This window comes from Schizosaccharomyces japonicus (genome assembly GCF_000149845.2).
Source record: "Schizosaccharomyces japonicus yFS275 unplaced genomic scaffold supercont5.1, whole genome shotgun sequence".
NCBI lineage: Eukaryota > Fungi > Ascomycota > Schizosaccharomycetes > Schizosaccharomycetales > Schizosaccharomycetaceae > Schizosaccharomyces > Schizosaccharomyces japonicus.
Genome location: NW_011627860.1, coordinates 2,291,403 through 2,305,922, shown reverse-complemented (window position 1 = coordinate 2,305,922; position 14,520 = coordinate 2,291,403). Strand labels below are relative to the sequence as shown.

Genomic DNA, 14,520 nt, shown 5'->3' with positions numbered 1-14,520 from the left:
AGAAAATAGGACCAGAGAGCTCGAGATCATTACTGTCTAGAAGTATTTATTAAGTATCCTTAATTTTATCAACTCATTATAGAGTATTTTATTTTTATTCCTTTCATTAATGATATAATAAAGCGAAAAAAAAAAAAAAATAAGTAGTAATTTTAGTAAATTAGAAAAATACCTAGACCAAGCTATCACTACCTGCAAATCATTTATAACAACGTCAAAGTTTTAATTTCCTCAACTTTTGTTCATGCTGTGACATGACCTAAAGCTACCACCGAATAACTGAATTCGTTCAAGAATTCTTTCAAAACACTTGTTAATACACGTGTACATATGCATTAAGTAAAGCTAAAGTATTTGCAACCGATAAATATATTTTTTTGGGTTTATTCTTGGCCGTGTTATTCAACAGATATTTTATTTCGTTATAACGTTGCAATATGGCGACTACAAAATGTTCATTTTCCGTCGATACATACCCCGGAACTGTAGAGAAGAGTTCCTATTATGAAAGTCAATCGCTGTTGCATCCTTTCAATAAAAAGGTAATACCTTGATTCTCTGCACCGAGCAACTCTCCTTATTGCAAACATTCACTAACATAAACCAGTTTCACGTCATCGTTCCTTCTTCTCCAGACTGTGAGTTTATTTACTCCCAATTTGAAACAGTTATACAAAATCATAAGACGCTCTACTTTAGCGCGAATGCTAGCTGCCTTCTTTCATCTTCGTTGTACGAAAGCTTTGTCCAAAATGGTACTTAACTGTTTTTTTTTTTTTTCTTTCTTTCAGCGAGTTGCTAATTGTTTTACGAAGGAACTATTACTTTGCTAAGCGACTCATTGCCTGATTCAAGCTCATCTATAGCTTTATACAATGGTATAACTCACTTTCATATCACTGATCTAACCGTGTACAGGAACAATCTGGATATCCATGGATAAAGATACCTACCTTTGTGCAGGATTAAGCGCAAAGGCTTCCGGTAACCAACCAAAAAATACACGATGGGGTAAATTTTATTGAATCTAATTCGTTATATAATACTAACCGGCATTATATAGATGCCTTATTCAACATCTCTGACACCCCATTTAAATATGGTTCCAAAAATTTTGAGAGACTGAGGAAGGGTTTGGAACGTTTACCCGATTTCAACTTCATTGCAACCTGTCCCTCCGATAAAATCCAGGATTTTTTAGAAGCAGCCCCGTTTACCGTGCGTTGCGAACCAATTCGCTTAGAGCATAATACTCTCCGTTCTCAAAAAATTCCTCCTGTTCTCTTCGAACCCAACTTTCCTTATAAAAATAACGATGATGATGATCTATCTACTCTTAAGGAAAACGCATTTGACATCCTTGAATACATGTCCTTACTCGGTTTACACTCCCCTCTCCTCCAGAGTACGAATGCAACAGACCCTTACGTTAGCACATATACAATTCCAATGAAGAATGCTGGAGAGCCGCAGACGGGTGACATTACTCAGATAACAGTGTCTGGTTTGCTTACACCGGATATATGTCTTTGTCTATACTCACGCATCCAGTATGTCAACATTAACGCGTCCTTTACAACAACTAACTTCTCCTTACAATTAGATCACCTGAATGGTTCTTCACTGGCCTGGTCGGCTATCCTTGTACTCCAGTGAGTTGGATTGGTAAAGTGCATGTTCACAATTATTCAGGCGAGAACGCCATTTACACACTTTCAAGAGCGAAGCAAAACTCTGTCCGTTGGACATGGAAACTGTTTCAATAGATAACACGGCAACATTAATAAATCACGTCAACCTATAAGGCAGAAAGTCGAAATTGATAAAGATGCATAAATCCGTAAAACTTCTATTAACTTACCAAAACAAAAAGACGAACAAAATTATAAACACAAAACTATCAACTTTACCTTTCTGAAACTTGTCCTTCTAATACTTTGCTTTCAAAGTAGCTTTAACGGAACAATGCCAAGGCAACTTAAGAACGTGAATACCTTCGTTCGTGCCTTCCCTGAGCTTGGCCAATAAAACATTAGACTCATAAGCCTTAATATCCGAATTTGCTGTTCCAACAGTGATATGAAGCTCGGGATTTGTCGTCTTTCCAGCCCATTCACTGTCCGGAGAAATTGTTACTCTAAGAGTCATAACGCGATCATTCCAGACGAGTTCAGTAACAGTAAACTCAACAGAACCCATATTATCCGGATTCGACGACTTGAATTTTTTTATGTATTCCTTCCATACAGGCTTATCGTTGATCTTCACCTTCTTTGCTGAACTGTGAATCATAGTAACATGAAACGAAGATTGAACAGCACCACTTGCCTTTAAATGATCCCACATAGTGCGATCGACGTCCGGAACCTGACTAAACAATGAACCTATCAGTTTGGGAATTATTGAAGGTTCGTCTAGGAAGGCGCCGAAGTAAGAAATCGACTGAACAGAAGTGTCATTCTTGGTCTTAAATACTTTGGTGAACGTGGGACGATACTCATGAATGGCATAATGCAAAGCAGCATCACACTCTTCATTGGTGGGAATACGAGGAACAAAGTCAGGGAACGCCTTTTGTAACTGCGTAATAACGATCTTCATGTTTTGAAGAGTACCATTTTTAGGATTGAGATTAATAACCAAATGAAAGTTACGATCGTTGGGAGATTCGGGATCAAAAGGACGATACGATGCTTTAAAACCGCGCATGATTCCTTGTACCTTTCCCGCACCTTCAGATACACGAATAGACTGGTGATTATCACCACGAGCTAGAACTCTTTCTTCCAAAAATTTGGAGATCTCCTCATCAATGCGAAAAACAAGAGCTACATAACGAACACCACTCACGTCTGTTGAAATGGAATTTCTTAGTTCGAGACGCATTTTGGGAATATGATTGTTTCGATCAGCGAAAACAACCCTTTGGCCTTGATTCAGTTCATTGATGATAGCATTGGTAAAGCCACGTTTGCCAGCACCGCTAGAAAAATTGTCGTTCTGAATTACGGGCCATCCGAACAGCTTTTGGAGTGCAATTCCCAAAGTCGTTTTTCCACATCCAATGGTTGCAACAGGCACAAACACAATGTGTGCAGCCTCTTCATCCTCATCTGAAGTGGCCTTCACAATATCAAGTGAACTAAGCTTTGTCAAGGCAAAGAACTCATCACGGAGCTCAATAATTCCCTTATTGTTAGAGAAATGCTCACGCAATTCTGGATGCTCCTCGAATTTTTGGCGGCAAAACTGTAGATACCGAGAGCTAATCTTTTTATACTTGGGATACACCACGCGCTCACCAGATATCAACATCTTTGTGATTTCGCGGAATTGTCGGAACAACCCATACGGCTCGTCGAATTTGTACTTGAAGAAAAAATCAACAGTCTTCGAATTACCGTCTTCAGTTGGAACAAGGCGTTTACTGCGCACAACGAAACCTTCAATAGCATTACCCTTCCAATGCCCCGTTTTACGAACTTCCTCGCAAAACTTATGTAGTTCATCTACCGTGTCAACGTGTAAAAACTCGACAGGATGGAATCCCCATTTTCCAGCAAATTCTGCTACCTCCTCTGGGGACTTTGTTTTAAAATCGGGACAATTTTCGTTCAATCCGTGCAAGAACAAACCGCGGTGACGGCCGCGATATGGCAAAATATGTTCTTCAAACTCATCATCACAAAGCTCAGCAACGGCAGTAACATTCATATCCCGTAATGTTTCTGCGAGTTGTTGTGCCGTGTGACCACTGGCTTCCAAATGCCGTTCAAGCCACTGGCGGCCAGCCGTAGAATGTGAAAGACGTTCCGTATCATCGCCAATTGCGTTTTTGCTTGTTACCAATAGCGTTCCATCTGGCAACGCACTAATAAAGATGATGCAGCCGTTCTCTTTCACCATTAAATAGTAAGGACCCTGTGTTTCCTTTGCAATACTGTTCCATTTTGTGCATTCCACTTCGTCTATACTGAAGAACTTGTCGTAGCCGCGAATTACAATGCTATGTTTGTTCGTCACAGGATCCGTGAAGGAAAACAAACCTCTGCTGCAAGTTGGGAGAGAAACAAGTTCACCAGTTGCACGGTTGATTCTCTTTTTGCTATTCGACACATTGATGCGATAAGCCTGTTCCCAAAAACGCCAAGAGGTAACTTTATGGGATGTGCCTGGCACTTCAAAGTCAACCTTTCTCACCGTTGGTTTGGATTCTGAGAAGATAGCAGTACCTTTTTGCACATACTCCTCCAAGGTTGATATTAATGTATGGGAATCCATGTAATAATTTTTTGTTCTAATATATTCAATGACTGCCCTGGAAATTGTTCAAAAAATTACGAAGTACGTTTAGTTTTCCTCAACTTTTTTTATTCTTCCGAAAGCACCAAAAGAAATGAGAAAACACGAATAAACTTCTGAATATCAAAACCTATACTTATACAGAGAAATGACAGACAAAATTGGTATTCAAAGGCCGGGTCGATTGAAGCCTGTAGAACCCTAGTTATATACAGTTTAAGCAACAAATCCGTTTACAGAATTAATAAACGACAATTTTTAGACCTTGAATGCCAAAAAAACAACGCAATAGACGTCGGTTTCGAAGGAAAACACAACTGATGTTGCACTCGTAGAAAGGAAGGGTTAAGGCTAGGGTCCGCTATATCCAAACTCACCACCACATATAAATGGTAAACATTAGTATGCCACACAATAAAAGCCGGCTCGTTCAACGGAAGTGAAAGGTAGTCTATTTACTTCCTTGCTTTGGGCTTTTCGTTCTTTTTTTTCATCTACTACTTGCATAAACATAGACGAAATCGATTTTTTTGACTGCAAATATGGTAACAACAATGGAACAACTGGCACAGCCCTTAGACGTGTGGTTGGACTGTGATCCTGGACATGATGACATTGTTGCTATTATGATTGCTTCATATGCAGAGAACTGCCATTTGCTTGGAGTGAGCACGGTGCACGGTAACAGCAGTATCGAACACACAACACATAATGCATTGGCTGTCCTTGAGTTGCTTGGTATCGGTGTCCCCGTTTACCGAGGGGCACCCAAACCATTGATGCGGGAAAACAAACTCGCTACCCATATCCATGGCGAGAACGGGTTGTCTAACACAAAACTTTTGCCCCCCAACCCAAAGAAGTCTGCGCAGCCAAATGCGGTTTTCAACATGTACAAGGCAATTATGGACAATCCACGTCCGGTAGTGTATGTGGCTACTGGACCGTTAACAAATGTTGCCTTGTTGGTGTCTACATATCCCGACGTTACTAGTAATATCGAGAAGCTTGTGTTTATGGGAGGAAGTACTGGAGTAGGCAATATCACATCACAAGCCGAATTCAACATGTATGCAGACCCTGAGGCCGCTCGCTTAGTCGTTGAGGCGAACTCCCTTAGGGGGAAATTGTACATGGTTCCATTAGACGTCACTCATACTGTGCTTCTTGACCGTGCTACCCTGCAGAAGCTTCGTGAACACCCGTCACCTTTCGCGGCTCTGCTGGTTGATGTGATGACGGCGTTCAGCGACACATACGAGAAGACGTACGGGTTCAAAGAAGGCGTTCCTGTGCACGATGCTTGCGCCATGGCTGCCGCACTGTGGCCGGACATGGCCGAGTTCAAACCAATGACCACTTCAGTGAGTTTGGATGCATTAACACTCGGACGAACGGTCTGCGATGTTTGGGGACAAATTGCAGAACCCGTCAACAACGTCAACATCGTTTTCAGGATGGACGTTCCTCGGTTTTGGAGTATGATTCTGGAAATTGTACGTCGCATCCAAGACCGTCGCCAGTCGGTTTTGGAAATGCTTGTTTAGAATGCATAGTCAGGGGCGGTACGGCCGCGAGCTGCTTTTGCTTCCCTGACGAGCACACGTTTTTTCCTGTACTCTTATTTGACTCCAGTAGCCCACCCATGCTCCTGGAGACCTTTTTGTGACCTAGAAGTTAACTTCAAACCGCCCTGGCTCCGCTAAGGGTTGTGAACGGGGGGAAGCTACACATCGTTGCAACATCCAGCACGGTGTTTACCTTATTGCTAGCGGCTGTGATCAACTCTTTTCCGTCGTTCGTTTTTATTAGGGGAATAATTTCCAATACGCTATACCATGTAACACACACAAAACCAAAAGCTGAAAAGAGGAATAGGGAGGGAATAATTGTAAACGGGAAGAATATAAGGGAAAAAAGGAACAGAGTTGGGAAGACGTTTTTCGTTCGTCTGTGAACATATGTATACATATAGGTTGGTGTGTGTGTTTAAAAGTGCAAAAGACGGCATTTGGATGACAGCGTAACGAGTCTTTCAGCAACACACAGATTGCTTAAGCAGCGGCTTCCTCACTACCGGCACTCTCTTCTTTTACGGGTTCCGCAGCAGACTGTTTCGAGCTGGTAGACTCGCTGTCTGGACGTTTTCTACGCTTTCCAGAATTGGAACCTCCGTTTTCGTTCGAAGCAGCGTTGGAACGCGTTCGTTTTGACTTCCGTTCAGGCTTAATTGCAGGCGCGTCCGGGACCTTTTCCACAATCTCTTGTAGAAAGTCGAATTGATCTACACTCTGAACAGCATGTTTTAGATGCGACACCGTGACGCGTTTTGCATTGTGAAGACGTGTTTGTTTGCAAGATTCGGTTATTATACTTTGCATAAACAGTTCCAGGGCTTTTGAAACGATAATAGGAGTGACCTGGGCGACCTTTCCTACGTCTTGGTCAGCCTGCATAATTTTTTTTATTCTCGCAAGAGGGAAGCGACTTTTCCAAGCCGCAGCAGCCGGTGCTGAGGCCGGCGTCGCCGTAGAAGATGCTGCCGAAGAGGTCTCAGCTTCTGTTTTCGCTTCTTCAGACATAAAATGCACGAACACGTAGGAGAAGAAAGACAAAGTTCGTCGTGTTTGTCTCGCTTCATATAAGAAAACAAGGTTAGTGAACTACAGCGTGTTCCACTGTGTCTGTTCGAAGCACGGTAAGTATAATAGTGCATTCGCCTAGATAACGCTAAGTGTTATTCGGAAGCGCGTTCGAAAGCCGTTTTCAGTATACCGCTGTGCGCTAGTAGTCACTATTTGGTCCCTGCCAAGATGCGATGAGGACAACTTGTCCAGCCCGGCTGTTTCCCCTCAACGCCTACACTCCCACACCCATCAAAACAACCGCATATCACCATGGCTGCTGAAAAATCGGACGACTTCTCTGAGCTTCCCAAGACTTTGTACAAGGAGGGCAGTGCTTTTGTCAAGCGTTGCGTGAAGCCTAACCGCAAGGGTATGTTTTCGATGAGCAGAAACTGAAAAGTGTGCTGCATCTCGCTGAGATTCCTTATTGTGTTTTGCGAGGTTTAGCGTGCTCTGGTGTTAAGTGGGGCTATCCCACTTCCCCACTCTGCACCACCAGTACCCGCCCCCACTACCCACTCTGCTAACATGACAGAATTCTTGAGTGTCTCCAAGGCCGTCGCCGCCGGTTTTATTCTGATGGGTTTCATTGGCTATATTATCAAATTGGTTCACATTCCTATTAACAATGTGTTGGTGTACGTGTAATTTCGGATGCAGACGCGCCTTTCGGCGCGGCTAGCCAAAATCGGCAGTCATTGTGATGCTGGTCTTGTTTTGTTGTACTCTGGGCTAACAATTACGCAGTGGCAGTGCTTAACGAATTTAATATGCATTACAAATAAAGATTGCTTCAATACGTAATCCATTAAACGAACTCAAAATGCCGTGTGGTGACCACGTTTTGCGAACTTCCGTGACGTAATTATAATTAAGGTTGCAATATTATCGCAAGCAGTCGCATTTTCGCGACTTAGCGTAAGGGTTGCGACGCTAATGAGTATTCGCGCGCACGTGGACTGACATCATGGATGAGAGTAATTTGTAGAGTATTATGGTCCAGTTGTCTGATACGTAGTGAGAACTGGATGTTGTTATTGTGAATTGATGTTCTTTCAGTAGTGCTTAGCGTTAGTAGTCTTTGGGCTGGTTGCATGTGCACAGCAAGTTGTCGTCGTAGTCTTAGGTCTAAAATTCTCAAGTGTATTGATTTAACTGGACCTCTCTTTAGTATATGGCTGGCGTGAAAGGCGACCATTGGTATCTCCAATCCCCTTTACATTCGGCAATTGCCAGACTGACCGCTTCTCTAAATTTCATTTCATCTCCGTTTCGTCTTGTTCGACATTCACTCCATTTACAATAAATTGTTCTACGTATACATAGCCACACCTACCAATTCAAGTTCCTTCTTTGTGTTTTCGATCCGAAACTCGAGCAATCGACTTTGACGTTAAGATTATGTTAAGACTTGACCAGGTCATGAGTCTATAAACAACATAGAAAATGAAATGAGAGAATTGTCGTAGACTTACTAAGTGGCAAGCTCTGACGTTTCATGCTGTCATTTATCTTCCGAAAAGGATAAATACTGTACAAATTTCAAGCACTGTCTCACCAGATTGATTCAAAACAGAGATCTACAAAAAGAGTCTTCAAGTTTACGAATTTCAACAACATTAAAATGTCTGATCCTAGCCACGTTATTGCCGGTCACAAGGCCGCCCTCCACAACCCCAACGTCTCTGAGGAGTCTAAGCACCGTCAAGAGGAATGGTTGAGCTCTCACCACCAGACCGACCAAACCAAGTCCAAGGGCCGCAGTAGATACCCTACTGATGGACCTCTCCGCACCACCGAGATGGGCGATAACGAGGACCTCGAGGACGAGGACTTCGGCGACGACAACGTTATGGGCGATGCTCCTCGCGGAGGTGAAGACTTGGTCGACGACTACTACGCCAAGGGCAAGAACTTGGGTAACGTTCGTGGTGGCTTCAAGGCTTCTCTCAAGAACCCTAACGTCTCTCAACAAACCAAGCAACACTCCAAGGAGATGCTTGACGAGATTGACGATGAGGTCAACGGCCGTTAAAGAGTTTTTCGTTCTTTAACGAATTCCGTCCTTGTTATGTCTCTTTTATGTGATGTACATTGTACGTAGTTAATGATCTGCTTTTTTTTTAAAAAAAACGACCACGTAGAATAGCAGGCTGGGAGTGATGGCAGGCAAAACCGGCAATTATTTTGAGCAAGGAACTTTTGTTTTTGGAGGATGATATGCCCTTGTCATCATCACCACATGGCTGTGGTAGGTCTCGATTTTTTTAGTATCTGTTTCGACGGTATCGGTTGGAACGAGAATAACCGCCGTAGCGATCAGTTCTGTCGGGGCGGTCAGAACGGTCCGACCGTTCGGAGCGGTCGGGAGAGTGTCCGCGCCGACGAGAGTTGTCGCGGACATTGTCTCGTTGATTGTCGCGCATGTCACGTTGATCACGAGCATCACGCATATCGTCTCGACCACCGGGTCCACCGCCCATGTTGGAAGGCGGCCGTTGAGGGGGGTGATGCTGATTGTTGGCACCACCTTGGACACTTCCAGGCCGTCCACCGTACACGGCAGCTGCGGCAGTAGCCATATCTTCCGGTCCATTGTTTGGACCCGACGGCATGGGAGGCATTGGTGGAAATCCTCCGGCGGCCATCATTGCTTGAACCTCCGGAGGTAGAGCAGAGAGGTCAGTGGGTGCAGCCAATTGAGTCATGCTTGAAAGCACCTTTTGTGGAGTGTAATCCTCGCGAATTTTGCTTTGTTTTGTGCAGTACGCGGCCCATGTAAACTCATCAAATCCATAGTTGAAGTAGTCTGTAATGTCCGCACCTGGCTTCCGCCAGGGTTTATCTTCATAGCTTTCCAGGTCAACATCATAAATACTTTTTCCGTCTATCATTGGGACCTTGTCAATGTCAATTTTCGGGGCATTTTCTGAGGATTCTTTTATCTCTGTAGACTTCATTTCGACGCCTGCCTTTTCAGGTGCTGCAGGCCTCTGTGTAAACTTTACATTGCTTGCTCCGGCACTGCTAGCTCTAGTAAAACGACCGTATTAGCAAACATACTTGTGTAGGAGGACAACTTTGTTGCTCAGAATGAGTCTTACCCGGGAGGTTCTGCCCGTTCGCCTGGTTTTGTATCAATGATAAACTCGATGTCCTGTGAGTGTTAGAGATGATCATTATCAATTAATCAGCCTTTCCAAACAACGTAGTCAACCCCTCCTCTACGTCTCACTTGGAACATTTTCAAATTTCACGAGTCATACCGAGTCGTCTTCGTCCGTCTCTCCGTCGACAGCCATTGTACCTTCAGCTACAGCCCGAGTCGATTCTCCGTGCGTTTCATCGCCGCTGGCCTGCGCGTACGACTCACCGTACAGGTACTCGTCGTCTTCATCGATTGTTCTACTCTCGTCTGCGTTCGACATGGAGGAAACGTCGTCTACACGTCTCTGAGTGCCAGCAATATCCACCGCAATGCGAAATACTGAGCTCTTGCAGCATCGTTATCTAGTATAGCGAATGTGTGTTATGTTTCGTTGAGGATCTTTAATATATTTAACGTAGTTCTATGCACTTTGGTAAAGTTCGTTTTCGTTCGTTGCTACTCGCTAAACCGCACTGCACACCTGCTACACCAAAGCTTTCATGTGAGTGCAGCACAGAAGAAAGAGAGCTGTCTCTACCATCGGTCTCCCTCCATCCAAACCCTTATATCTTACTACAGAAGCATGTTCGGCTCGAACAAACCTCTGTTCTCGTTTGGCTCCACAAACACCGCTGCCCCGGCATTCGGCCAACAAAACAATGCGGGTATGTTACAGCAATTCGAGTTTTGTTCTCATTCATTAACACAATTTCTATTAGGCACGAACACGCAACCAGGTGCGGGATTGTTAAATCAAACAACGACGAATGTACCTGCAACCAATACAGGAGGCCTTTTTGGACAGGCGGCGACAAAACAACCTGCGACAACGACTTCCTTATTTGGTCAAAAGCCAGCTACGACAACCACAACAACCCCGTCTCTGTTCGGACAAACACAACAACAGCAGCCTGCCGCGGGAACGAGCTTGTTTGGCGGTTCCGGCTTTAATCAACAACAACAGCAACAACAGACGCAACCGGTCTTCGGTTCAACAACTGGCGGCGGTCTTTTTGGACAACAAAATACTGCTACTACAACAAAGCCAAGCTTTGGGTTGTTTGGCCAGCAACAACCGCAGCAGCAACAACAGGCTGTGCCGTAAGTTATCTTCTGAATTTGCTGAGATGCTGACGCAGACAATACAACAGTCAAGCAAATACCGTTGCTTCCAATGTCACACCAATTCAATCGACCACTCGATTTTCTGCTTTAGACGCGGCTACCCAAAATGCTCTTGATAGCATCGAGTATGTTTCACAATTTTTTGATTTTCCGGCAAGACCACGAACACTTGACTAACATGACTTACAAAGAAAAGAAATATTTGCCCAGATCCAGCTTTCTGAAACGGTAAATGAGAGTGCTGCTCAAGTCCGGCAACTTGTGGACACAGTGCCAAATGATGTTGCAGAAGTGGAAAGAGTAAGTTTAAAAAAGAATTGGTGACGAGTTGTTTTCAACAATTCGCTCCCATCCGAGTCGGATCGATTTTTTTTGCTAACTCATCCAGCGTCTTTCTTCCACTTCAACTGCATTGGAAACAGATGCAGACTGCTTGGAAGACGTTAAAAACATTGTGGACAAAGACACGATTAATGCCCGCATAAGCACAAGAATCATTGATGTGATGAAAACTCCGGGTGCCGTTTTGCCGCACACATCTAATGATCCTCTTGTAAATTACTTTGATGAATTCGTTAGAGATGCCAAAAAGCGCACGCAAGTGTATGCCGCTACCATCGGTGAATTGGAGCAACACCTGGAGCAAGTGGAATCTATGCCTCAAAACAATAGCCCGGAGGGTAAGTCGAGTATAGTACGTCACGTAACAGTTTCAACTAACATGATCGCAGCGCTTGTCCGCTCTCTCAAGGAAGAGCACAAGCTTTTCATGGCACTAAGCAACCGGTTTGCGCAAGTTCATGACGAGGTCAAACGCCTTCAAATCTCTGCAGGCTCTGTAAATGGTTTTCGGAAATAAATACACGTCTTAACACGATGTCAATTTTCTGGTTAAAATGTTAAAGGGAAGGGGTTATTGTTTAAAATGATGGAGCAAATGTGAATGAAAGGAGACGATTAGAGTGTCGCGCCTAACTTTTAAGGCGTTGCCGCGTATATGGACGGGTCCGTATTTTTCGAAACCGCGAGCGTCGCAGGAATACCTTGGACCCATTCTGATTCGTAAACTTCCTGTATAGAACATCGGTCTTTTGGATTTGGTTGTAACATGCGCTTGATTATGGGTCGCGAATCTGTTGGAAGGGAATCTAGTAGTTTTACATGAGAAGGATCAAGCTTCGACTGTTCCATAAAATTTCTATACGACCGATCTGTCATTTTGGGTGTTTTCCAAGGGAATCGTAAAAGCATAAGGCAACTAAAAGCATGTGCCGGTTAGTAACAAATTGCATACGCACGCCTACTCTCAGACGTAGATTACGAACCAGAACACGATAGCGCATGACCAGACATCAATTCCTCGGGCATCATATGAATAATGCTGGAAAACCTCGGGCCTGCATAATTGTTGTTAGTCTTCCGCACAAAATTGTACATATAAACCGCTGCATGTATCTGCGGACGCGAACATACGGTAGGTACGGTTCTGAGCCGATGAGACCTCGTGCCTGTACCGCACTAGATTCAAAGGGATATTGAAAAACAAATGCACTTCCAAAGTCAATGAGCTTGAGATTGCACTTTTGATCGAGCATTAGGTTGTCTAACTTAATGTCCCGATGTGCTAGACCAACCGAATGCAAATATGCAACACTGGCCACAAGCTGGCGGAAGAGTACAAGCTTGTCTTCATTAGACAGTTGATTTTCCTTCACCAACGTGAACAAATCGTACGGCGTGTACTCCATAATCTGATAATACTTTTTGTTGAGAACGAGCACGTCATACACCCGGATGATGCTGGGATGGTGCAACGTCGAGCAAATGTTGAATTCTGCCGTAGCGCGTTTTGCATACTCGCGCTCGCCTTCTCCGGGCATGCGTTGACGGTATTGTTTGGCTACATATTTAATGCCTTTTTCGTTCGGCGTCGCAATGGTGTAGACATGCCCTTCTGCACCTTCACCAATGAGTTCTTCAACGTAGCCGTACTTCGTTGGAACTCGCGAAACTTGTTGCCGGAGTGCAACCTCTTGCGAAGATTTTACTTTACGAAGCTCACGCTTCTTTTTGGACGAAGACCACGGATTCAATACGCGTACTAAATCCAGTGAGCCCTGTCGAATATGCAATGATGAGCGCTCCTTTGTCGGGGATTTATCGCCTTTGCGCTTCGTTTCTTCAACGTCGTCAACGAGTAGAAAATCTCGTTGATTCCGTTGCTCCAACATAAGGTTACGAAAACTCGAAACGCTTCTGCTGTGCGATATTTTCTTGAAATGAAATTGGGGAGGTATCTCACGTGGATCTGAAGGAGGAGAATTGCGGTTGATTCTACTGTAAGGATTGTTATAAGGATCAGATGCAAGTGAGGTATCCGGCAGCGACACAAACCCAGGGCTTCCACGAGGTAATGATGAAGAAGTAGTTCCAACAGCTGTTCGAAAAGACACATGTCTTCTAATTGTTGTCGGGCTCGAACGGTCGTCGGAAGAACCAGATGAACTGGAGCTATTCATCAAAATAATTGGTGCACTATTATCATGCAATGCACCGCCAGAACGATCGATGACTCCGTCCCGATCGTAAGAGGGTGTCATTTTGTCAGGTACTTCCTCAAGGAGTAATTGTATATAGACAGAAGGGGAACAAAATCCGTATGTTATTCTGACAAACAATAATGAAAGGTAGAGCTTAGATAGACAATAATTACAATGAAACCGTAGATGGATTATTCGGAATTGCTCAGAACCAGGTGGGTTTCAGCTTTCGCCTCCACGAGCTTACTCGAAACCAGCAGCCAAGGACGTGGGTCTGGTCAACGAAAAAGAAACAGAGTCTGAGAAGCAATTGGTTCGTAGAATGAGACGTTAGATGGTCTTACTTAATCAATTCCATAATAATTCGTCCAATTGAGTGCAAAACGAGAGGGAGGACGCCAGAAGCAGCAAAAAACTTACTTTTGACGAGGTTGTTAGGTTATACGTACCAGGCAGCAGCACGGTGGTTGGGGAAGAGCTTATTTTCCGCTCCGATGATAAGCGATGCTAAACGATATTAGCGACAATAAACGAAGCGGAAACGAGACGAGCCTTCTTCTGTCCTTGGAGGCCGCCGCGAGTCTAAGAATCTCAACCACATGATGGCTGATTTGACCAATTACTTTCTAGAACACCAGAAAGCCGCGATGACAAAGCGTCGCGTGGCTTTTCGACGAGAGCTATTGAGGCTCGAACAAGCGAGTGAGAGGTGAGGCAGGAACTGACTGTGGATTACGTCATACACCGCGTTCTTAAAAAATGAATTTAGTAAACTAGA

The 14,520-nt window shown here is 44.1% G+C and overlaps 9 protein-coding genes across 9 annotated transcripts; 5 read left to right on the top strand and 4 right to left on the bottom strand.

Annotated features, from left to right (window-relative positions):
• Nucleotides 1–117: 117 nt before the first annotated feature.
• Nucleotides 118–1,901, top strand: SJAG_00955 (RNase P subunit). Its single transcript, XM_002172186.2, has 6 exons — nucleotides 118–542; nucleotides 608–755; nucleotides 816–878; nucleotides 919–1,011; nucleotides 1,064–1,550; nucleotides 1,604–1,901. The coding sequence occupies exons 1-6, from the start codon at nucleotides 438–440 to the stop codon at nucleotides 1,764–1,766; spliced, it is 1,059 nt and encodes a 352-aa protein (XP_002172222.1). The 5' UTR covers nucleotides 118–437; the 3' UTR covers nucleotides 1,767–1,901.
• Nucleotides 1,902–1,929: 28 nt separating this feature from the next.
• SJAG_00956 (tRNA ligase Trl1) lies at nucleotides 1,930–4,281 on the bottom strand (the record flags this gene model as incomplete). The annotated part of the gene is made up of 1 exon (XM_002172187.1): nucleotides 1,930–4,281. The coding sequence occupies one exon, from the start codon at nucleotides 4,279–4,281 to the stop codon at nucleotides 1,930–1,932; it is 2,352 nt and encodes a 783-aa protein (XP_002172223.1).
• A 404-nt stretch (nucleotides 4,282–4,685) lies between these two features.
• Nucleotides 4,686–6,235, top strand: SJAG_00957 (uridine ribohydrolase). Its single transcript, XM_002172188.2, has one exon. It carries the CDS (start codon nucleotides 4,845–4,847, stop codon nucleotides 5,847–5,849), a length of 1,005 nt encoding a protein of 334 aa, XP_002172224.2. The 5' UTR covers nucleotides 4,686–4,844; the 3' UTR covers nucleotides 5,850–6,235.
• A 121-nt stretch (nucleotides 6,236–6,356) lies between these two features.
• SJAG_00958 (DNA polymerase epsilon subunit Dpb3) lies at nucleotides 6,357–6,884 on the bottom strand (the record flags this gene model as incomplete). Its single annotated transcript, XM_002172189.1, has 1 exon — nucleotides 6,357–6,884. One exon carries the CDS (start codon nucleotides 6,882–6,884, stop codon nucleotides 6,357–6,359), a length of 528 nt encoding a protein of 175 aa, XP_002172225.1.
• A 248-nt stretch (nucleotides 6,885–7,132) lies between these two features.
• SJAG_00959 (translocon gamma subunit Sss1) lies at nucleotides 7,133–7,849 on the top strand. The gene is made up of 3 exons (XM_002172190.2): nucleotides 7,133–7,299; nucleotides 7,465–7,567; nucleotides 7,677–7,849. The coding sequence occupies exons 1-3, from the start codon at nucleotides 7,200–7,202 to the stop codon at nucleotides 7,687–7,689; spliced, it is 216 nt and encodes a 71-aa protein (XP_002172226.1). The 5' UTR covers nucleotides 7,133–7,199; the 3' UTR covers nucleotides 7,690–7,849.
• Nucleotides 7,850–8,168: 319 nt separating this feature from the next.
• Nucleotides 8,169–10,393, bottom strand: SJAG_00961 (mRNA cleavage and polyadenylation specificity factor complex subunit). The gene is made up of 3 exons (XM_002172192.2): nucleotides 10,196–10,393; nucleotides 10,034–10,086; nucleotides 8,169–9,962 (listed from the first exon to the last, which is right to left on the bottom strand). The coding sequence occupies exons 1-3, from the start codon at nucleotides 10,355–10,357 to the stop codon at nucleotides 9,197–9,199; spliced, it is 981 nt and encodes a 326-aa protein (XP_002172228.1). The 5' UTR covers nucleotides 10,358–10,393; the 3' UTR covers nucleotides 8,169–9,196.
• Nucleotides 8,452–9,062, top strand: SJAG_00960 (fungal protein). The gene has a single exon (XM_002172191.2). The coding sequence runs from the start codon at nucleotides 8,554–8,556 to the stop codon at nucleotides 8,962–8,964; it is 411 nt and encodes a 136-aa protein (XP_002172227.1). The 5' UTR covers nucleotides 8,452–8,553; the 3' UTR covers nucleotides 8,965–9,062.
• Nucleotides 10,394–10,591: 198 nt separating the features above from the next.
• Nucleotides 10,592–13,941, top strand: SJAG_00962 (nucleoporin Nup45). The gene is made up of 6 exons (XM_002172193.2): nucleotides 10,592–10,742; nucleotides 10,797–11,178; nucleotides 11,229–11,327; nucleotides 11,394–11,502; nucleotides 11,591–11,882; nucleotides 11,934–13,941. Exons 1-6 carry the CDS (start codon nucleotides 10,661–10,663, stop codon nucleotides 12,059–12,061), a joined length of 1,092 nt encoding a protein of 363 aa, XP_002172229.2. The 5' UTR covers nucleotides 10,592–10,660; the 3' UTR covers nucleotides 12,062–13,941.
• On the bottom strand, nucleotides 10,744–14,504 carry SJAG_00963 (HAL protein kinase Ppk8). The gene is made up of 3 exons (XM_002172194.2): nucleotides 12,676–14,504; nucleotides 12,528–12,599; nucleotides 10,744–12,460 (listed from the first exon to the last, which is right to left on the bottom strand). Exons 1-3 carry the CDS (start codon nucleotides 13,800–13,802, stop codon nucleotides 12,181–12,183), a joined length of 1,479 nt encoding a protein of 492 aa, XP_002172230.1. The 5' UTR covers nucleotides 13,803–14,504; the 3' UTR covers nucleotides 10,744–12,180.
• Between the last annotated feature and the right edge of the window lie 16 nt (nucleotides 14,505–14,520).